Source organism: Salvelinus sp. IW2-2015, linkage group LG13, assembly GCF_002910315.2.
Source record: "Salvelinus sp. IW2-2015 linkage group LG13, ASM291031v2, whole genome shotgun sequence".
Lineage (NCBI taxonomy): Eukaryota > Metazoa > Chordata > Actinopteri > Salmoniformes > Salmonidae > Salvelinus > Salvelinus sp. IW2-2015.
Window position 1 is genome coordinate 19,387,250 of NC_036853.1, and position 22,846 is coordinate 19,410,095.

The 22,846-nt window shown below is 42.4% G+C and overlaps 1 protein-coding gene and 2 long non-coding RNA genes across 6 annotated transcripts; 1 reads left to right on the forward strand and 2 right to left on the reverse strand.

Moving 5' to 3' along the window:
• Positions 1-4,715: 4,715 nt before the first annotated feature.
• Positions 4,716-13,153, reverse strand: rabggta (Rab geranylgeranyltransferase subunit alpha). 3 transcript variants are annotated; one of them, XM_023999192.2, is made up of 17 exons: positions 13,039-13,153; positions 10,600-10,633; positions 10,356-10,466; positions 10,052-10,176; positions 9,716-9,903; positions 9,240-9,497; positions 8,944-9,027; positions 8,779-8,861; positions 8,576-8,671; positions 6,954-7,059; positions 6,735-6,786; positions 6,506-6,594; positions 6,312-6,400; positions 6,107-6,223; positions 5,875-5,988; positions 5,665-5,752; positions 4,716-5,562 (listed from the first exon to the last, which is right to left on the reverse strand). In XM_023999192.2, the coding sequence occupies exons 2-17, from the start codon at positions 10,600-10,602 to the stop codon at positions 5,414-5,416; spliced, it is 1,752 nt and encodes a 583-aa protein (XP_023854960.1). In that variant the 5' UTR covers positions 10,603-10,633; positions 13,039-13,153; the 3' UTR covers positions 4,716-5,413. The 3 variants fall into 3 exon arrangements, with proteins under 3 accessions (XP_023854960.1, XP_023854962.1, XP_023854961.1); XM_023999194.2 differs by lacking the exon at positions 13,039-13,153 and adding an exon at positions 10,847-11,798; XM_023999193.2 differs by lacking the exon at positions 13,039-13,153 and adding an exon at positions 10,832-11,798.
• Positions 13,154-13,580: 427 nt separating this feature from the next.
• Positions 13,581-21,664, reverse strand: LOC139028528 (uncharacterized). The gene is made up of 3 exons (XR_011480782.1): positions 21,132-21,664; positions 20,662-20,848; positions 13,581-15,935 (listed from the first exon to the last, which is right to left on the reverse strand). It is a non-coding gene; the product is annotated as an uncharacterized lncRNA (long non-coding RNA).
• On the forward strand, positions 15,877-17,942 carry LOC111972249 (uncharacterized). 2 transcript variants are annotated; one of them, XR_002878407.2, is made up of 4 exons: positions 15,877-15,966; positions 16,559-16,619; positions 16,707-16,757; positions 16,907-17,942. It is a non-coding gene; the product is annotated as an uncharacterized lncRNA (long non-coding RNA). The 2 variants fall into 2 exon arrangements; XR_002878404.2 differs by having other exon boundaries at positions 15,929-16,619.
• Positions 21,665-22,846: the final 1,182 nt, after the last annotated feature.

A 22,846-nucleotide genomic window follows, 5' to 3' on the forward strand; every position in this document is an offset into this window, starting at 1 on the left:
ACTTCTTATGGCTGCAATCCCGGTAACGGAATGATATGACAACAGCCAGTGAAAGTGCAGGGCGCCAAATTCAAAATAACAGAAATCTCATAATTAGAATCCCTCAGACATACATGTGTCTTATACCATTTTAAAGGTAATCTTGTTGTTAATCCCACCAAAGTGTCCGATTTCAAATATGCTTTTCTACGAAAGCACTACAAACGATTATGTTAGGTCACACCAAACCACAATAAGCACAGCCATTTTTCCAGCGAAAGATAGTAGTCACAAAAAGCAGAAATAGAGATAAAATGAATCACTAACCTTTGATGATCTTCATCAGATGACACTCATAGGAAACTTCAGAGTGTTCTCTATCCAATAGTAATAATAATATGCATATATTAGTAACTGGGACTGAGGAGCAGGCCGTTTACTCTGGGCACCTTTCATCCAAGCTACTCAATACTGCCCCTGCAGCCATAAGAAGTTATTAACTATGTCTTTCCTTGCAGCACTGGACCACACGACTTGAGCCTGCAGAACTTGCTTTTTGGAGTGTGGTGTCAAGAAAGCAGAGCATGTCTTTATTAAGGACAGACCTCTCCCCGTCTTTATAACCATTGAATCTATATGTTTTGACCATGATAGTTTACAATCTAAGGTAACACCTCAACTTGTTCATCAGCCACACCATTCATTACCAGATTCAGCTGAGGTCTAGTTCTTGATTTGTACCAAATACAATGCTCTTAGTTTTAGAGATGTTCAGGACCAGTTTATTACTGGCCACCCATTCCAAAACAGACTGCAACTCTTTATCAATTTCTTTCAACCAATCATCAGTCAGTTGTGTCTGTGCAGTACATGTTGCGTACCCTTCTCTATAAGCATGCTGAAAGTCTATTGTTAATTTGTTTATAGAGAAATAGCACTGTATTTGGTCAAACATATTTTTTCCCAGCAGTTTGCTAAGAGCTGGCAGCAAGCTTATACTGTAGGTCTGCTGTTAGAACCAGTAAAGGCCACTTTACCACTCTTGGGTAATAGCGGAATTAATTTGGCTTCCCTCCAGGCCTGAAGACAAAGACTTTGCTTTAGGCTCAGATTAAAAAAATAATAGGAGTGGCTGGAGTCAGCTACCATCCTCAGTAGCTTTCCATCTAAGTTGTCAATGCCAGGAGGTTTGTCATTATTGATCGATAACAATAATGTTTCCACCTCTCCCTCACTAACTTCACAGAATTCAAATTTGCAATGCTTTTCTTTCAATATTTGTTTTTTTATGCATGAATACGATGGCTTACTGTTCGTTGTTAGCATTTCCTGCCGAAGTTTGCCCACCTTGCCAATGAAGTAATCATAAAAATAATTGGCAACATCAAATGGTTTTGTGATGAATAAGCCATCTGATTCGATGAGAGATGGAATTGAATTTGGATATATTATGTCCTTGTATTGCTACTGCTGTATCATCAAATTAATTATCTAAGTGAGTTTCAGAAATGGCTAATATATGAATGTTATCTTATGTTAGCAAGTTATTGATTTCATGAACCTTATGTCTAAGGCTACATATATTAATATGGGCTGTTTTCAGCCCTTTCCTGGGTAGCTTATCAGAGATAGACATAATATGGAAAAGAGCAAACAAAGCAAGAGAAAATAATACATATTCTGCAGTCTATTAATCAATGTGTGTGTGTGTGTGTGTGGGGTGGTGTGTGTGTGTGTGTGTGGGGTGGGTTGGGTGTGTGGTGTGTGTGTGTGTGTGTGTGTGTGTGTGTGTGTGTGTGTGTGTGTGTGTGTGTGTGTGTGTGTGTGTGTGTGTGTGTGTGTGTGTGTGTGTGTGTGTGTGTGTGTGTGTGTGTGTGTGTGTGGCGTGTGTGCGTGCGTGTGTGTGCGTGCGTGTGCGTGTGCGTCTGCGTCTGCGTGCTGCAGGGTTGAAGCTACAAACCCATAGGCTTGGCTCTCTCATCCCCTCCAGGCTTCTGGGAGGGAGGGTGAACAGTGAGCCTGTCATAGCGGATGTAATCAATGTCCCCACGCACTCTGGCAGCTTTCATGGCTGGGATCAGTTCTTTCCTCTTCTGGCGCACAGCTTCAGGATAGTCCTCYTTGAGGAAGATATACGTTCCTCTCAAGTTCTTGGCTCTTTCCAGAACAGCTACTTTGTCCTTGAACCTCAGGAACWTGACCACTATCGGCCTGGGTCTGTCACCTGGGACGGTTTTACAGTCCTATGGGCGCGCTCCAACTGAATCTTCCTGTGGTCCATCTTCAATTTCTCAGAGATCATTTCCCTCACTTTGTCCTCAGACTCCGTTCAGGTCTCATTTGGAGATTCTGCAATTCCGTCCACAACCATGTTGTTCCGCCTTTGTCCCTCAAGTCTGATTTATCAGACACTGTTATCATGGATTCACACACATAACTGATGTCCTCTCTCAATGACTTACACATCGAGCTGACCCTGGGAGAACTGCAAACTGTTCTCCAGGTCCTGGACCTCTTTGGTCAGGTCTTCCATTCTTTTATTAGTTGAATCCCCCACTATTTGGACAAAACAGTTGAAGCTATTTTCTTGTTGTAGCAACTACTTGTAGAACTATTTATAGTTTGTTTAAAAGATCCTTCACGTGTGATAAGGACACCACTGTCCTCAACGGTACTCCCGTCGGCTTTGGTCTTTGTCATGGTAGCTAGCAACGTAGGTTACCCTGTTACTCTTCGCAGTTCCAGACAGGGTAGGTCACAGGGAAGATTGAAAAACAACAAACAGCAGGGATCTAGATAGCCACAAACCCGGGACAATCCGCGGTCCCAGCCACAGCTGCATTCAAGCCTTCAAGAAAACCCTGCTAGCTTGGTATGCAGCTAGCTAGCAGCTAGGCTAGCTGCAACCCCAAATAGCTCCTCAGACCTGTCGGTTGGCAGGATCACTGGACAGAGACTAGCGGTCCCAGAAACTGATGCCAACTTCGTTGCGGGATCCAAACTAAAAAGTTAGCTAGCTACTAAGAACTTTCCAATACCCGTTCAAAACAACAAACAAACTTTTTCAAAACAACAAAACCAAGCTAAGTGATCACTTGACATGGATACTATCAAACTGTTAATAATTAATATATCCTGCTGTAAATTATCACAATTATGTTCCTTGTTACATTCCAACTATGGTCTGACATTCATGCCTCTATGCCAATTAATCCACCTGCCTATACCATTTACCCAACAAAATTAATCTCTTTTGGATTGATGATAACATTTTCCATTTTATTAACATTACAGCAATGTGATCAGTTTTAATAGCAAGCACTAGAAATAAACAGGAAAGGAGTGACAAAAAGGTGTGATGTCACCAAGGCATCAAACAGCTAATGAACACATCCTCTGTGTGTTTCTTTTGTAAAAAAGGGTTAAACCATACATTCCTTTGTGAGTCTCAAACTGCACCTAATATTTCACAATCAAACATGAAACTTTGATTGTGAAATATCTAAACCACTATCCAATCCTTTTCTTGGACCCACCCTGTACACAAACAATGTCACAGCAAGACAGGTGACAACACCTGCTTGTGTAGCAGGCAGAGGACAACGATGACGCAAGTGCACAGATTTTAATTAGTGGGATCCTTTCACGCCAAATCAAACATGTGATAAAAATGCAGTGGTGTAAAGTACCTAAGTAAAAATACTTGAAAGTACTACTGAAGTAGTTTTTGGGGTATCAGTACTTTACTTTACTATTTATATTTTTTACAACTTTTACTTCACTACATTCCTAAAGAATATTATTCACTTTTATTCCATACATTTTCCCTGACACCCAAAAGTACTCGTTACATTTTGAATGCTTAGCAGGAAAGGAAAATGGTCTAATTTACACACATATCAAGAGAACATCCCTGGTCATCCCTACTGCCTCTGATCTGGCAGACTTGCTAAACACATGCTTCATTCATAAATGATGTCTGAGTGTTGGGGTGTGCCCCTGGCTATCTGTAAATAAAAAAACAAAATGGTACCGTCTGGTTTTCTTAATATAAGGAATTTGAAATGATTTATTATTTTACTTTTGATACTTAAGTATATTTTAGCAATTACATTTACTTTTGATACTTAAGTATATTTAAAACCAAATACTTTTAGACTTTTACTCAAGTAGGATTTTACTGGGTGACTCACTTTTACTTMAGTCATTTTCTATTAAGGTATCTTTACTTTTATTCAAGTGTGACAATTGGGTACTTTTTCCACCACTAATACAATGTACAGAATTGTGTTAATCCATTCATGTTAATCTACTCTGGTGCCACAGACAGACACACCCACCAAGCTAATTTATAACAAGCCAAACATGAAGATGTCTTCACCCACAAATGACGCAGCGCCCCCCCCCCCTTGGGCCAATGGAGATCGCATGTGACTAACAACTTTCAGTTAATTACTATAGCCCCTGCCTTGGGCCGATCAGTCTAATTTTGTAAACACCGGAACACTATGGCAAGACGCATCATTCACCCAAGTTTCATCAAAATCGAGCCAGTGCTGTCAGATATCGCATGTGACTAACGTACGAACAAACGGAGACAGATCCACAGTCCCCAACCAGATTCCACCATGGGGGACAAGTAATGTGTGGTTACGGTTGAGCCACCCAACAGAAGGAAAATCTGAGTTCTGACTGAACCTCCCTCAGCACACCACAGAAACACACAGGAGACTCTCTGGGAGGCAGTGACACCGCATGTGCTGTTTTATTGGTGGAATAGTCATTTACAGTTGTTTAACAGTATAGATTCATTTCATAAACTTTTTTGCACAACTGTTTCAAAAATACAACCACAGATAAGCATTTTGCAATATTCTTCTGATCAATGTCCTACTGCAACCACCATACAGATGCTGTTTCAGTGCTTACTAAAAGCCACATGTTCACCATGCTCACTCATACACATAGTTAGTAATATTACCCTCTATCAGTGAATCGGCATGCAGTTTGGTGTCTTGAACTGTATGAGATAGAGCGCGCACACACGCACAAACTGTACATACACATAAACACACACGTTTGTGAGAATGTCTTAGTGAAGTCTCTGATAGAAGGTCCAATGTTATCAGGCATTAAAATGAGTGGAGGGTCGCTGTGAATCAATATCACCACACAAGAGGAATACATAGTGGAAAGGAGACAAAACACTTKAACACCCCTCTGCTTCTCACATACATGCATGCCCACAAACATGGACACACAAACAAATGCTGCTGATGGTAGTACGCCGGGAATATGGGGAAGTTGCCCCTAGACACTAATCTAATGTCAGTTTTTCCATTTCCCCCCTAGAATGGTTATGGTTTGGGGGTGATAAGCTGATCCTAAATCTGTGTCTAAGGGAAACTTAGAATGAGCCCTGCTGTTTGTCCAATCAGATCAGGAGGTCAGTGACTGAGGGCAGTAGCTCAGTTAACTCAGATTGAATGTTGGCAATCTGGGTGACAGGGTTGCCACGGAGATCAAGGCAGGTCAGCTTTGGGCAGGAAGTCAGGAGTTGAAGGTCAGAGAGTTTGGATATTTCTGCATATTACGGTCAAAGAAAATTACAACATCTCTAACAGTATTAGAAAACATTAATGTATTACCACATTGAAACTGATCAAAAGAGAAAGGCAAGGATACGGTTGTTCTTCAAGGACACTTCTTGCAACTTGGGGAGATAGTACAGTCCATCCAAATTCTCAATAGCGTTGTCATCAGCCTCCAATACCTGGGAAATGGAAGGCCATATTGTTAGACAAACATCAAAATATTAAATACAAAAACTAGAGTACAGCACATTAATAAATATTAATTTGAGCATAACATCAAATGTTTTTTTAAYTACTATACCTCGAGGCACTGCAGCATGGCAAACTGAGGAGGCAGCCTAAGCAGCTGATTGCATGATAGATTGATATGAGTGACCAATAGCAGCTGGTCCAGGTGACATAACATGGTCAGGTTCTGTAGAGGTGAAGTTGAAAGACATTAGGTGGACTTACAGCCACAAAGAAGAGAATGTGGAGTCAAACTCTGGATGGACAAGGATAGACAGATACAGACAGGAACAGACAGCACTAACCTTGTCAGAGAGACTGAAGACCCGGACCTCAGCGTACTCCATCTTGAGAATGGTGTTCTCGATCATGAACTTACTGCACAGGTCACCGTAATACGCAGAGCGCATGGAGTCCACCTCCTGTGTGAGAAAGACAGAGCAGTGATAGAAAACACATCTATTATGTATTAGTGTACACCACTATGTAATAGCCCTGTAAAGCACTAACTTTAAGAGTCTGGAAGTGAGAAAGGGTCTCTCGCTCGTAACCTAGGGGATCTAGTGCCCTCATAAGCAGAACGATGGTCAGCAAGCACCCTGAGAAAGTGAGAAATTACAATTGTCATACATTTTGTGATGTTTCCAATAGTGATAGATAAATAACAAACCCCAACATACACACTACTCAAAGTGTGTACTTACACTTGTTCTGAGGCTCCAGCTCCAGAAGTTGGTTGCAGGACTGTAGTTCAGACTGCAACACAGAGGTCTTTTCCACAGACAGCTCACTCCTACCAGAGACAAAAAAGATGCTGAGGTATTTTTTTCCCATTCAGTAAACAGAAAGTCTGATATGCCAACCAGAGAGCCTTCTAAAGCTCTGCTATTCACACCACGCACGCACYCACYCACGCACGRACACACACAGTACCTGAAGAGCTCCTGGTCAGTGGCAGAATCCCTGCACCAACTCTCAGACCGACCTGTGAAAGATGGAGGCAATACTGTGAGGTGAGGCTAGAGGGCAGCAGAGAGCAYGGACTGAAGTCTTAAACATTATATACCCATCGCAGACATGTTAACACAAAAAAAGACAAGAGCATGTACTCAGTCACACAGAAGGTGCATTATCACATAAACATTATTTCACCTGTGTACAGAGCACAGTCTCTGTGAGTGTGTTTCTCAGTCCAGTGCACGGTCAGGTTGTGTTCATTAATGATGTCACTGATAGTGCCAGGAGGAAGCTCACAGATCTGACACCATGTTAAGGTCCACAATCAAATAGAGTAAGTGTGGATGCTTGTGTTTGTTAAAGTGATCAAATGTATAACGTTATATGTTGCAAATACCTGTTGAGCATTGCCCATCTCGAAGACAGGTTCAACATAGATCATTGTATGGTAGTGTGTAAAAAAATAAAATAATAACACTTGTTTTATTGTCACATTCACCGGATAGGTGCAGTGACATTTTTTATTTTACAGGGTCAGCCATAGTAGTAGCGTGTCCGTGGAGCAAATTAGAGTTAAGTGCCTTGGTCAAGGGCACAAGACAGATTTTTCACATTGTCAGCTCGGGTATTCGAACTAGCCATCGTTTGGTTACTGGCCCAACGCACTGCAGAGATAAAGTAATTCTCTATGRCTGTAAAGGTTCATTGGTTTCTTTCTCTACCTGTGTTTCAGTAACAGATATGGAGAGCTCTTATCAAAAAGAGACATGTTAAGAATGATGAAACCTACTGTAGACTACAACACAGGGATGAGAAAGGAATGAAAAAGCAACAGTGAGCACTGAGCAGCACAAAGGAAAAGTGCATTACCACATGCCTAGAACAGAGTAATGTCTTTAGCCTCTTAGATGTTAAAAGTCTCCCTTATTGGGGACTTTGAGCTGTTCTGGACTGGTTCCGTCTGACATGTGTGTACAAAGCGCTTGTGAACGTTGTAGGGTCCCATATAGGGCCAAAAAGCCCCATCTGTCTGCTCTCCGTTTCCACTCTCTCAGCGGAGCTGACTTGAATGTCAGTTTGCACACCCCACATTTGCATAGGGAGTGATGCGTCCCATTTTCTGGCCTATTCAGACAAATAAATGTTCTCTTCCTCTGAGCAAGTGAGACAGCACATGAACGGTGACAGTCTAGCAAGTGAGACAGCACATGAACGGTGACAGTCTAGCAAGTGAGACAGCACATGAACGGTGACAGTCTAGCAAGTGAGACAGCACATGAACGGTGACAGTCTAGCAAGTGCAGCCATTGTGGTTTCATCTCACTGTGATGTTCTCAGCTGGATTTAGAGCTCACAACATGAAAAAACACTAAAGAATTTCATAGAATTGTAGAAAAACCACTTTCTCAAAGACAGACTAAATCACTTTGTGCTTAAAGCTGACGTTGTAACGATTCTGCACACATTTGAATGGTGTCTACACTGCTCGGTGGACGTTTAGAAAAATTGTGTGATCAGTTAAATGAAATTGTGCCAATATTGTACTGTCACTAAGTATTATCATATTTATTTTAGTTATAAGAAATGTGATTGTAATATAATTTGAGTGTTACTATATTTAGTAAGCATTTCAGTCATTTCAAACCCTACTGGTCCACTTTTGTTAAATAGGAAAAAAGCCATATGATTTGTACTATGTACTTGAGCTTGTGTCCTCAAAAGTGACTACATAATTATGGTTGGGTATGGCTTTTGGCAGAAATCAACATTTTGCCCCATCATTCACATTTTACCCATGACCATGAAGGAAAGGATACCCAGACAGGGCTGTGTCTGAAGTGAGGATGGACACTCCTCCATTCCACACGCTGGGGCTGACCATCCAACACCAGCATCAGACCACTAGATGAAGCCTGAAAGGAGAGAGTCAGGGAGGAATGGAGTTTAACTGTAGAAGAAGCAGAGGACATACACATTACAGTAAGGTGTCTACTTTGAGGGTATACATTGGAGTACTCACGTTGACAGGTCTGGAGAAGGCCACAGCCACTCTCTCCTCCRCACGGCTGACAAACACACAGCTTATCATCTCCTCTCGCTCCGCTGAGAAAGGCAGAGAAACAGAGCTCACAGCTGGAAGATAATAAAGACAATTTATATAGAAAATACAAAATTATACACGCACCTCTGCCTAGCAACCACCTGTAGTAGAACCAGGCACTCTGGTCATTGGGGTCAGTGAAGAAGGCATTCTGTACGAGCTCATACTCTGAAAATAAAAATAAAAGGGTTTAGTAATGTATGATGATAACACAAGACCACCAGCACACATCAACTCAATATTCTGCCTTCCATCCAACCCATGGTATTCCTAGTGACAGTGCCCTCTGTCTGCCTGTTTAAAGTATTACACAACTGTATTCCACTGACAATATATCTATATATGTTTGTAACTCTGCCTGGCCATGGTGTTGTCCATACCTTTGAGCAGCTGTTCCTCACATACGCGATGAGAGTGTGTCTGAGGGGAGGGTGGAGGGGAGGAGTGGGAGGGCTGGTGGCAGGGCGAGGGGGGGTCGGGGGACTCAGGGTGGAGTAGGGGAAGGAGGGTGCTCCGGTAGTGCCAGCTGGAGTAATTGGAGAAGTTGGAGCCGATGAGACGGTCAGTGAACTGCAGCTCCTGGTCCACAGGCACACCAGACATCTTCACCACCATCCGACGATAGTCCCAGCAGTGAACTGAGAAAGATGAGGGGAAATTGAATATGAAAAAATATATATATGAATGGAGAGACCAGGATGTCAAAACATATTTTGATCCTCTGCCACATTAATTTCTATCTCTTGTCCCTATCAAGCTCCCTCTCATCCACCTCTCCACCCATCCTCCTTCAAAACTGTAGTCCCTCCCCAACTCCTCTCCTCCCTCACTATCATCCTCCTACCCTCTAACTCACAGTTGCGGTCGTCCAGACTGAGGCAGCGGTCACACAGGCCCAGTTCTCTGGCCCAGTCAGGTCTGGGCAGACGGGCTGAAACCCAGCCTCGGTGGTGCCAGCTGCCATACGACTTGGGGTTCACCTTCAGACACGACTCCAGAAACAACAACTCAGCCTCATACATCTTCTGCACGTCATCCTCCTCACTGATACAGAGAAAAGGATAAGACATGTATGAGTATGATGCACTTACATAATGAACAAGTATTGGTACTTTCAGATAATAATAGCTACAAGAGACTCAGCTGTGCCACCATGGGCAAAAATGCATTATAAGAGTTGTAGTGTCCTCACCGTACAGTCTCCAGGTGCAACAGGATCTCTCTCCTGTAGTTCCAGAGAGTGGCAAAATCAGGATTGGAGGATAGCAGCTGCTGGGTCAACTGAAGGGCCTCATCATCCAACACACCCTCCATCCTCTAAAACCAGCAAGAGAAAAGGAAAGTGATGAAATGTGATCTTCAAAGTTACTGCACAGCTCTGTCATCCCATCCAAGCAACTGCATAATCAGGGCATTACCAGGCTTAAACCATAGCCATAGTTAAACCTATTGGTTTATCTTCTGATTTTGACTGAATATGTCTATGTCAAACAGACCTTAGTAAAGATGGCATCTCGTGATGCCACATAAATCTTGAGTTTCTTCTCTCTCTCTTTTCTCTTCTCTTCCTCCTGCTGGGCTGTGGACTTCAGCTTTACACGTCCATGCTGTGAGAAAGACAGACAGGAATACACTCAATTAGCACATTGCATTGATATCCAGTAATGATTAAAAGATGACAATAATTAAATCAAACTTAAACACAGTGTGAACGCAGAAAAATAATCACTCTTCACTCACCATCGTGTCAGTTCAGGGAATAGGCTGTGCAAATCTAAAACCAAAGAGCAGATTGAGATGGCGAATCAAGAATTAAGTATGTGAAATCAAGAATTAAGTATATGAAACACGGAACCGTCAGGCGCCTGCGCGTACACACTCAAAGCAATTGCGGCCTGCATCTGCGAGAACACCTCTTTATACTACTTTTGGTCAATTTTTAAGCTAGGACAGACGGGAGGTGGGGGCGCACCAGTGCAGTAGGTACCATAACGTTGGATGCCAACCGCCGATAAACACTACAGATGAGGTGAGGGCGACAACGGTAGACAATGTCCTTCGCCCCTGCCTGCTGAGGACGGTTGTTTTCCCGCAGTTCTGTTAACAACAGCGAGGGCAGGTGTTCGGCAGGAGGGAGCGAAGGACACTTAACGTTATGCGCTAGCTAGTTAGTACTAGGCCTCCCGTAAAAAGAAAGCTAGCTAGTAAGCTAACACACGGTGTCGCCCCTGCATGCTGTGTACCGGAGTTAGTGATGGGTCGTTCGCGAACGAGTCGGCTCTAAGAGCCGGCTCTTGTAGGTGAACGTTGGGAGCCGGCTCGCATATCAGAAGAGCCTAAACTATAAAAGTKTAAAAAAATTAAGATATGAATAATCAAAAGATTTAAATGAATATAATTAACTCATTCAAAGAACGAATGGATGCTGTTTGACGAGAGAGCAACTGGGGATGCAGCACGAAGGAATCCCTCAGCAGATGCCATAATGGAGGTCCGATCCTATTTGGAGGAGCCCCTCCAAAGATCTACAGATCCTTAGCTGGTGGAAGAACAAGGCCTCTGTCTACCCACGACTTACTAAAGCCATGACAGGGAGACCCTGCAGTGGCCACATCCGTTCCCTCTGAGAGGGTCTTCTCGAAAACGGGACAAATAATTACTGAGAGAAGAAACCGCATCAGCCCTTCGAAAGTGAGGCAGCTTGCATTTCTGAATGCAAATCTCTCATAAAAGCAAAATATGGTCAGCATTGCTGTTTGCTGTTGTTTATAACATGGCAATAAAGAAGAGAGAGAAAAGAGGGACCAGCTTAATGTTTTAAGTGGGATGCTGCAGTTTTGCACATTGTTAATTATTTTTCTTCGATATGGTGCAATATTCTATTATTATGTAGTTCAGATTGTATTCGTTTTGAATTGTTACATTTATGTGCACTTTGTTTATATACTGTACATTAAAAAAGTTACACATTAAATGCACATGTGTAATAGCATCCTTCTTTTTTACATTTATTTCAATTTGTGGGATGCTGCAGTTTTGCAAATTGTTATTTATTTTTCTTTGATATGGTGCAATATTCTATTATGCTGTTCAGATTGTATTAGTTTTGAATGGTTAGATTTATATGCACTTTGTTTATATACATTAAAAAGTTATACTTTAAATGTAAATGTTTAATAGCTATTAATAGCATTATTTTTCATAACAAACCAAATCATCTTTAAATACATTGTGGTTAAGGTAGAGTATGATTTCATTTAATAATTTAATTAGAATTGTTTTAACACCAATCATAGTCAAACTATCGCAAACTGTTTGACATTTCACTTTTTGGTGAGCTGAGCCGAAAGAGCCGGTTCACTGAAAAGAGCCAGAATGCCCATCACTAACCTGAGTAGCTYGCGGGGGCGACACCGGTAGACAGTGTCTTTCAGCCTCGCCTGTTTTCCGGCAGTTCTGTTAACAACGGTGAGGTCAGGCGGGAGCGAAGGACACTGTCAAACGGTGTCACTCCCGCTAGCTAGTTAAGGACTCCGGAACACATCAGAGTGGTGCAAAAACTCTGATAATACTTTTTATTTTGCTTTCCATCTAAATTCAAATTGTCACAAGCATGAAGATGTCGTGCTTGTGGGGGGTAGAGGGGAACAAGGCAGTTGCAGAGAGATGGCAGGAGCAGTGGAATAGAGTGACCAAGGGCAGGCATTTATTCCTAGTGAAGAGGAAAGTCGGGGAGGGGAGGACAGCAGGAAGGGACAGAAGAGGAYGCGTTCATGCAGAAACCAATGGGATGCTCGAGAGGGGGGGCGTTCATACAGATGCAGGAATTCCCACATGCAGGAACGCCCCGAATTGCGGGCCGTAATCACACACGCTTGCCCAAAACCGCACCAACCTTCTGATGGCAGCAAAACAACGAGTGAGGGGAATACTGAGTTGTGTCAAYTCGACTACAGCATAATAATAATCCGTTTGCTGAATACATGAAGATCGACTCTCCAGTCGAAAGTATTTGTAAACATACATGATTAGCGCTTCGACTTGGCAATCGCCCATCAACAAAACAGGACCCCAAGCTGTCGGACGCACCGTTGAGTATACCCGCTTATTCACATGTAGATTCGATAAAAACACATTTACTAACATAAATCCCAACATAATAACACKACATATACTCACTCCAAAAGTCTACTGCTGTTGTAGCAATGTGTGGATTCGTTTACTTTGGTTTTCAGACGAAATATTGATGTGTGCCTGTGTCACCCAGTGGCAGTGAGGCGAACAACTACAATTTGAACTTCCGGCCCGTGGAAATTGACGTCACGACCAATGGAGTTTGTGATATGTATGGCCCCCTCTTGTGGACGGACATACACGTTTCAGTTTCAAGTTTTACTTGTCACAAATTCAGTGAAATGTTTAACTTGCAAGCCCTACCCAACAGTGCAGGATTCAATATAAAATAGTATAACTAATACAAAATGTAGAACACGAGAAATAAGAAATAAGAGAGGAAGCTATATACAGGGTCAGCGCCAGTACCAAATGTACAATGTGAAGGGATACTGGAGTATTTGAGGTAGATATGTACATGTACTGTAGGCAAGTGTTGCGAGATAACTCAATCCGTTGGAATACTGTGAGACAAGCATTTATATAAAAGACCACTCCGTAAGCCACGCCCCAGTGGGCAGAGCTAGGCATGTTGCACTTAGACACGTTTTAATACAAAAAGCCTCTACTTTTACAATGCGTCTTCCACATGGCAGGATTAGACAGATGGGTAAACAGATAAGATTTACTAAGGTCCCAGCCCATATGGGGGTGGAGGGGAACAAGGCAGGCAGTTGATGTACTGGCTAAACAAGCACATAGAAGTGGGGATGTTGATGTCGTAGTTTCAATGGGCAAGACAGAGGCAAAAAGCCTGATATGGACAGTAATGGTGCAGAGATGGCAGGAGCAGTGGAATAGAGATACTAAGGGCAGGCATTTATTTCTAGTAAAGAGGAAAGTCGGGGAGGGGAGGACAGCAGGAAGGGACAGAAGAGAGGAGGCTATTTTTACAAGAATAAGGGTGGGATACAGCCAGTTGAATAAGACCTTACATGTGATAGGAAATCATCCAACAGAAAAGTGTGAGTATTGCCAGGAAACAGACTGTGGAGCATGTATTGCTACAGTGTGGGCTGTATCAGAGGGAACGAGAGAGACTGAGATCTAGTATGAAGGAGAAGGGGATACAGGAAAGTAGTTTAAAGAGTATTTTGAGTAGAACGTCATTGGATATAGTCTCAAATATTTTGTTATCTTTTTTAAGAGTAACGGGAGCTGGCAGGTAGGATTTTGTTTCTCGCCGTCTCTGGCCCACACTCCAGTACAGTAGGTGGCGGTAATGCACCATAACGTTGGATGCCAACGCTGATAAACCCCACTGAAGAAGAAGAATGGCTCTTCCAGGGCAGAAGAGTCGAGTTGTGTACGTTGTTCGCATGAGGTTCCTTGATTGGTGAAGCGTGTAGAGTTTATCCATAGTTTGGGGAATGGAAAATGGCAGAGAGTAGTGTGGATGAAATTGAGGAAAAGTTGGTGAAGCAACAGCTGTGCTGGAATGCGAACAAAGTGTCAGTTCTGATGACATGGAGCGGGAGGATGAGGGTCAAGGACTGGAATGGCCGGTAGTGGAAAGACATAGGAAGAAGAGAGATCATGATACAGAAAGTAGTGGAGCATCTAGTAAAGGAAGCATAAAGAGGACCAAGGTAAGAAGCAATAGTAGGGATGTGTTGGAGTGGAAAATGGTGATAGTGTTTGATGAGACCAAAGGGTCTCACACACTATCAGACTTACTAATGCCATAGAGAATATGTATTGCTCTATTGTGGTGTTGCCCAGCCAGTCTCCCCAYGTTAACAGCACCATGGCATGACTCCAAACCTTTTCTCCCAGGTACGTCAGGCAGGTATCTGTCTTATTCGCCATTCAGTGAATGAGGAGAATACAGGAATCACAATGAGAAGCATATGGGGTCCAGGGCAGCATAGGGCCACACTCCGCACTGAGTCCTCAGAATCAAATTCAGTGGTGAACTCACACTTCCAGCCAGCCGTATCAACTAAGACCACCTGTCTACCAGCCACTTCACCCTGTCGTCTCACACTGTGCGCCAGTCTATCAGTATCAAACACCTTGCCCAGGATGGTGTTCCCTGCCATGCTCCTCCCAACACAGTTCGCACCCAGAAGCACAGCCCTCACCTCCACATCATGTTTACCTCCTATAAGGCAAACAAAAAGATGGACAGACAAAGGGGAGAGATGACAATATTTGTTTATAGAGCATTGAATTTCACTAATTGATTAACGCCCACCCCCCACAGAAAACATTCATCCCATAGATTCCAAACCTATTCCCAATATACACTCACCACCCACAGTTGCTCTGTTCTTCTTCATCTTCATTAGCCTCAGCATCCCTCAGTTCTTCACATCCTATCTCTTCTGCAGCAACTTTACAATCATATCATTGTGAATTTGATAACAACCACTCTGTGCTACCATCCTCTCTATATTTTGCAACAGTCKGTGACCTGAGTCACATTCTCCCTGTTTCTGTTGTCTATGATATGCCACCTGTTCTCACAGTTTTCTACAAGTCTTTGAAGGATGCCTTCCTCACTTGAAATGTGCTGCTCTAATGTCGTGTCCACAAGCCAATTCCTTCTGGTAAAGAGCACCATGGTGTGTCTCCATACCCTCTGCTCAAGGAGCTGGTTCAGGTGTTCCTCCACTGTGTCTGTGTGCAGTATGTGCAAGGAAAGCACAAGGAGGAAGGCATGTGGGACACAGCAAGAGCAATTTCCTGCTTGTCCTGTGCTGAGGTCACTGCCAACAAGTTATTCCACCACCAGCCAGGTGTGTCTACCACAGTGGCCTGTCTGCCAGCAACAGCTGTCTGTCAGCTTACACACTGGGCAGTCCTCTTCGTTGTGTCAAACTCCTCCGCACCCAGGATTGTGTTTCCTGCCAAGTTTTTGCCAGAATGCCCTTCCCCAACAGCACAAGTTGAAGGTCTGCCTGTGTGATGGGGGAGAGAGAAATAAAGAAGGTAAATACAAATGCAGTCATGGTTATTCACCATTGTCTAATTATTACTATGCCTAATTTACATATATTATACTTTATATACTGTACCTGTAAAGTAGAATACCAGATTCCCATGGTGTAAATTCTATGTTTAATAGAAGATGAGGTGAATAATTTTCCTAAATACGCAAAAATAAATGTTTGTCTTGTCTGTAGGCCAGGGTTATATCTCCTTATTATTAAATATTGATTTGATTGTAGTCGGGACCCATCCATTAGGGCATTAGGGGTGGTACTCCACTTGTGATTGGTAAAAAAACATGACTTTTTTTGGTGAAAAATGAATAATATATTCATTCATTGGATTATGTTTAAATTGTCCATAAAAGCMTGGTTAATTTGTGTACATTTTACTGTTCCAAAAATATTTTATCAAATGACTTTCACAGCACAAAGTAAATGACTGTCCTGGGGGAGTTCAGATGAACACCCAGGTCTTCTGGACCTGCTCTAGAAGCCCCTGACTGCGCTCTTCAAAACTCTTGTGCATGCTGGAGCATAAAAAGCTGTTGAATTCTAGTTTTTCTTTACTTACACATACACTGTGTTGACAGAAACATTGCTCAGATCTTGTCCCCTGGACCTTGGAGGACTTTTGGTGTGGATGATGATCAGGTTAGATATTCCTTCAAATGATTCCACTGAACTCTACCATTTGATTGTCATTCCTTTATTGAAAATTGTACCTTGTTCACACCACAGGGCCTGCCAAAGCAAGGTTTCTCAAACAACTGTGGGGTGTTTGTTTTGATGGTAAGATGCTGGCTATTCAGTATATTATATTAGTCATACTTTCTGTTATAACATATGAAAAGTTATCATTATTTCTGTGCTTGCAGCAAGCAAAGCACACTTGTTATTGCTCATACTTTTTCTTGTTTATTATTTTTGTCACTTTTTAGGACCTGTTTCCTACAGTTTTTACACTACATACACAATTCATACATCAAACTCCTGCAGAGCTGGATGCTGATGTGACATGTGTCTTCTACATCTTGAAATATATTCCTGGTGGGGGGGTGGTATTATTAATATTTACTATTATCATTATTGTTGTTATCATAACTATCAAACTTAACAACCTACTCTTTCTTAACTTACAGTACGCTCTGTACATTGCAATGGAAGCACAGTGTGATTTCACTGAGGTATGTATAAATTATGAAATTCTCATCACTAGTGGCGACTAGGCGATGGTGGTGCCAACTTTCCCATGCCGTAAGTCTTGAACATTATAAAAACTTTTCATTTGTGTCCTTAAAATCACTTGTTTCACTGTAGCCAGACTGACCTGAATATATTTTCATATTGAATGTATGTAATGTATGTCATTCACTCACTAAGGTCTGAAGAAGACAGGTTGAAAGATCGAAAAAGGTGGCGAAAACAAAACGCACTACAGGTAGGAGGTGTCATATGATGAGTGGTATATTCTTAAACCAATGTTTAAAGACATAAACCCCGCCCCTCTCCAATATATTTCAGGATGATGTAGAAGATAATTTGACCTGGATCACCCAATGAGACACTACTCTGCATATTTATTCTTACTTTTTCTTCAAGGAAGCATATGTTCTTCTAAGGGACACCCTAGAGGCAGCAAGGTGGTGCGAACGCCAAACATTTAAAGGCACTGTTCCCCTCCCTAGTGTAATTGGGATGGAAAGGGAAGACCGCATTACAACCCTTAAAGAACTACGGTTGTATGATGGCCTGGATGAAGATGAAAATATTCTCCTCAAGGAACCATTCATGTTCTCGTTCCAGTTACAGAGAGTTCTATGTGGAGGCAGTTGACAACAAGAAAATGACTGACTGCCTCTTTTGAGGAGCAGGAGTGAAGCCATTTTTGAGGAGTGGTCAAACATAATTTTTGTCTGCTGTGTTAATTGTTTCAATTGTTAATTGTGTTGTTTAGTAAAGATGACGTAGAAGTCACCCGAGTCTCTGATCTCTTTACTGGAGCTGGTATAACTTAATGTACAAAGCACATTCAGTATGTCTGTATGGTATAGTCTGTCTCCACTCTCATGAGGAATGTAAATAGCATTATAAATCAGGATAGGTAGTAKCTGTATATATATGCTTAATGAAATAATATAATTACAAAYTTATAACATTTATCAACACAATTTTAACACTACATGACATAACAAGTCTCTTCACTGCAACAATATCAGTAGCTTGTCTCAAATATAGCATGAAGCAAAAATTGTTACAACTCATGTGCTGGTACCACTTTTATAATATTTCTTACGATCTTGTTGCACAAACGTGTGTGTTTGTATTCAGTGTGACTGTCAAAGCTCAGATGTACCAAAAAAATGGTTGACCCCGCCCACATTGAGCCTGGCCCCGAATTGCACACTGCAGTCAGGGGTACTTGGCTCAATCAGGTAGGCTACTCAACAGATGGCGCTAAAGAGCAAGTTGTAATTTACTTGTAAATAAATAATCATGACAGTCATTGGGAGCCTGGGACCTAAACCCGACAACCACATAAAATATTTATATCTTTGTCCACATCCATAAACAGTCGAAGGACTATTGGATACGCTAGAACCGTCTCGCGGATCTGGTAGGACAAAAAAAACATGCCTCTGTGCKCAATTTGTTTTATGTTTCCCCTGCTGGATGAGGACTAGATGCTAGCTAGTGGACATTAGCTACCGGCAAGCTAGCTAACGTTACCGGAAGCTAGCTTTCTAGTTCGCATGCCGATAGCTATCCCCAGTTAGATATTTTTTTTCACTTGTCGCATCTGTGCTTGTTGCGTTTTCCCTGTGCTTGTGGCACCGATGCACCCATGAGCTGGCTGTGCACTGCTTGTTCTAAAAATATAACAAACTTTGGCGATCAAAACAGTGGCAGCATGCGCAGAACGGTGGTGGTGATTCTACATGCAAAAGTGAAATAGGTGTATTTTCGTTTTCATATCTATGTAAGGTGACCAGTGCCAGTTCAAAAAAACAATGCTTAAAACCTGTTAAATGTAATCTAAAATGTAACCTATGTAATCCCAAAATGTATTATTTATCATGGGAGGGCTATAAACAATAACTAGTAATGCTGCATAGTTCTAGAAAGGTCTCTGCTAAAAAAAAAGTAGCTGTAAACTGCTGAGGGGTACACACCAATATTATGAAAAATTATCTATTTTTCCTATTCAACAAACGTGGGGGAATAAGGATTGAAATTATGTAAATGCTTTTTTTTTTAAATATATATAGTAACAATCAAATGATAAACAACTTACTATAAGATTTCATCTTTCTTATAACTGTAAAATAAATAATGTCATACTTAGTGATAGTACAAAATTGGCACCATTTCATAAAAGTGACAACAGAGAATATTCTGCCCAGCGTCCTCTGAGCCATTGGTTTTCAAACTCTTTAATATTAAGGTTGTAGAATTCTATGGTAGCCATGCTGGTTAAGTGTGCCTTGAATTCTAAATAAATCACTAACAGTGTCACCAGCAAAGCACCATCACACCTCCTCCTTCATACTTCACGGTGGGAACCACACATGCAGAGATCATCCGTTCCCCTACTCTGCATCCCACAAAGACACTGCGTTTGGAACCAAAAATCTCAAATTTGGACTCATCAGACCAAATTACAGATTTCCACCGGTCTAATGTCCATTGCTTGTGTTTCTTGGCCCAAGCAAGTCTCTTCTTATTGGTGTCCTTTAGTAGTGGTTTCTTTGCAGCAATTTGACCATGAAGCCTTGATTCACGCAGTCTCCTCTGAACAGTTGATGTTGAGATGGGTCTGTTACTTGAACTCTGTGAAGCATTTATTTGTGCTGCAATCTGGGGTGCAGTTAACTCTAATGAACGTTTCCTCTGCAGCAGAGGTAACTCTGCGTCTTCCTTTCCTGTGGCGGTCCTCATGAGAGCCAGTTTCAAATCAAAGTTTATTTGTCATGTGCGCCGAATACAACACCTTACAGTGAAATGCTTACTTACAGGCTCTAACCAACAGTCATAGCGCTTGATGGTTTTTGCGACTGCACTTCAAGAAACTTTCAAAGCTCTTYACATTTTCTGGATTGACTGACCTTCATGTCTTTAAGTAATGATGGACTGTCATTTATATTTGCTTATTTGAGCTATTCTTGCCATAATATGGACTTGGTCTTTTACCAAATAGGGCCATCTTCTGTATACCACCTCTACCTTGTCAAAACACAACTGATTGGCTCAAACGCATTAAGAAGGAAAGAAATTCCATGATCTAAGAAGCATCCTAAGATACTACGAGACCACAAGTTGTTGGTCGAGCAGCCTCGTTTTCATCCCTGTCACTGACTCTTATAATAACCACTGCCAACTATAGGCAGTGCAGGCTTGGCAGTGGAGAGGCTGCTCAGAGAAAGAGAGACAGACAGAGGAGGTATAACATCTCTCAATAAGTAGGAAGGATGGCTGAAGACCGATTAACGTTTATTGGTTTTTACTAAGAACTTCAGAACAGTCTCAACTGTGACCCCAAAACCATGCCCCCCCCCATAGCCGCTTGTAGCTGGGCAGAAAGTAACTCTATACATAACACTCCTTTCCCCCAGATTAGACAACCCTAGTCCTCAAAATGCTTAGGGTGAACRCTGACCCAGTGGGATCGCTGAGAAACACTGGTAGAGCTACTAACCTTCGTAGGGCCTCCCAGAGTAGCATGACTCTGCTCCAGCAGTTCGTGAATCTGGTAGGGKAGAAGCAGTAGTCATTTCAGTGGTGCTTCCGAGAGGAAGCTGTGAGTCGGCTGGGACGGGCAGTGTCGTTTCGGTCCCTGCCACAGAAGTGCGCCCTCAAAGCTGGTCAACATGGTGCCTGTGAACCTGACCATCAAATCAAATGTTATTGGTCACATACACATGTTTAACAGATGTTATTGCGGGTGTAGCGAAATGCTTGTGCTTCTAGTTRCAACAGTGCAGCAATATCTAACAAGTAATATCTAACAATTTCACAACATATAACCAGTACACAAAAATCTAAGTAAGGAATGTAATTAAGAATATTTTAATATATGGACGAGCAATGTCCTCAGGCCTCAGGTAGCCGACACCTGGTGCATTCCTGTATTCAATTTTTAAGTTACAATTAAATACTAAAATGTACTTATGTGTCCGGAGACTCTGCATGACACCGGGCCTGTGGCCTGCTCCACCACAGCAGGCATCCATCTGGTTCATCCTACAACAATGGTTGGAACCGCCTGAACGTATTCTGGTGCCTCATTCCTGTCTCTTCTTGTCTGTGGTGCATATCCTCTTGGAGATCAGGGTGCAAGCAGTCAAGTGCAGTTGTCAGCCGACGACCCATCAGCAGCTATGCAGGGCTCTTCCCTGTGGCTGAGTTGGGACAGTAGGGACAGTTGGGACAGTAGGAACCTGGCCAAGCATGTCTGACAGTACCCTGCTGCAATCCTCTTCAGTGCGTCATGGTGGTTTGCACCAACCTTTCAGCCTGTCCATTTGAGGAGGGGTGGTATGGTGCTGTCACATGTCGGTCAGCTGTTATCAGCGTCTGTAAAAGTTGTAAGTGGGAGTTGAGAGCCCCTTCTAAGAAAATAGCTGCATGCAGATTCCCCGAAGTCCAAATGACGCAACACCAGCTGAGACAGAGAAAAACGGTTATCYGCGTCAATAAAAGTTTTGTCAGCGGGAGTAGTCAGTCAGGAGTGTAATTGAGTTTTTATTTCATTTAAAGGATTTATGCTTATTTAAAATTTGAAAATTATATACAGTGCATTCGGAAAGTATTCAGACTTCTTGACTTTTTCCACATTTTGTRACGTTACAGCCTTATTCTAAAAATCTATTCATGTTTTTTTTWATCACCATCAAACTACACACAATATCCCATAATGACAAAGGAAAAACAGGTTTTAAGATTTTTTCGCAAATGTATTGAAAATAAAAATATCACATTTACATAAGTATTCAGACCTTTGTTGAAGAACRTTTGGCAGTGATTACAGCCTTGAGTCTTCTTCGGGAATGACTCCTGTGTTTTCATGACTGTGTGCTTAGGGTCGTTGTCCTGTTGGAAGGTGAACCTGCTCTGGAGCAGGTTTTCATCAAGGATCTCTCTGTACTTTGCTCCGTTCATCTTTCCCTCGATCCTGACTAGTCTCTCAGTAACTGCCGCTGACAAACATCCCCACAGTCGATGCTGCCACCACCATGCTTCACCGTAGGGATGGTGCCAGGTTTCCTCCAGACGTGACACTTGGCATTCAGGCCAAAGAGTTCAATCTTGGTTTCATCAGACCAGAGAATCTTGTTTCTCATGGTCTGAAAGTTCTTTAGGTGCCTTTTGGCAAATACCAAGCGAGCTGTCATGTGTCTTTTACTGAGGAGTGGCTTCCGTCTGGCCACTCTACCATAAAGGCCTGATTGGTGGAGTGCTGCAGAGATAGTTGTCCTTCTGGAAGGTTCTCCCATCTCCACAGAGGAACTCTGGAGCTCTGTCAGAGTGACCATCGGGTTCTTGGTCACCTCCCTGATCCAGGCCCTTCTCCCACCATTGCTCAGTTTGGCTGGGCGGCCAGCTCTAGGAAAAGTCTTGGTGGTTCAAAACTTCTTCCATTTAGGAATGATGGAGCCCACTGTGTTCTTAGGGACCTTCTATGCTGCAGAAATGTTTTGGTACRCTTCCCCAGATCTGTGTCTCGACACAACCCTGTCTCYGAGCTCCACGGACAATTCCTTCGACCTCATGGCTTGGTTTTCGCTCTGACATGCACTGTCAACTGTGGGACCTTATATAGACAGGTGTGTGCCTTTCCAAATCATGTCCAATCAATGTAATTCACCCCAGGTGGACCAATC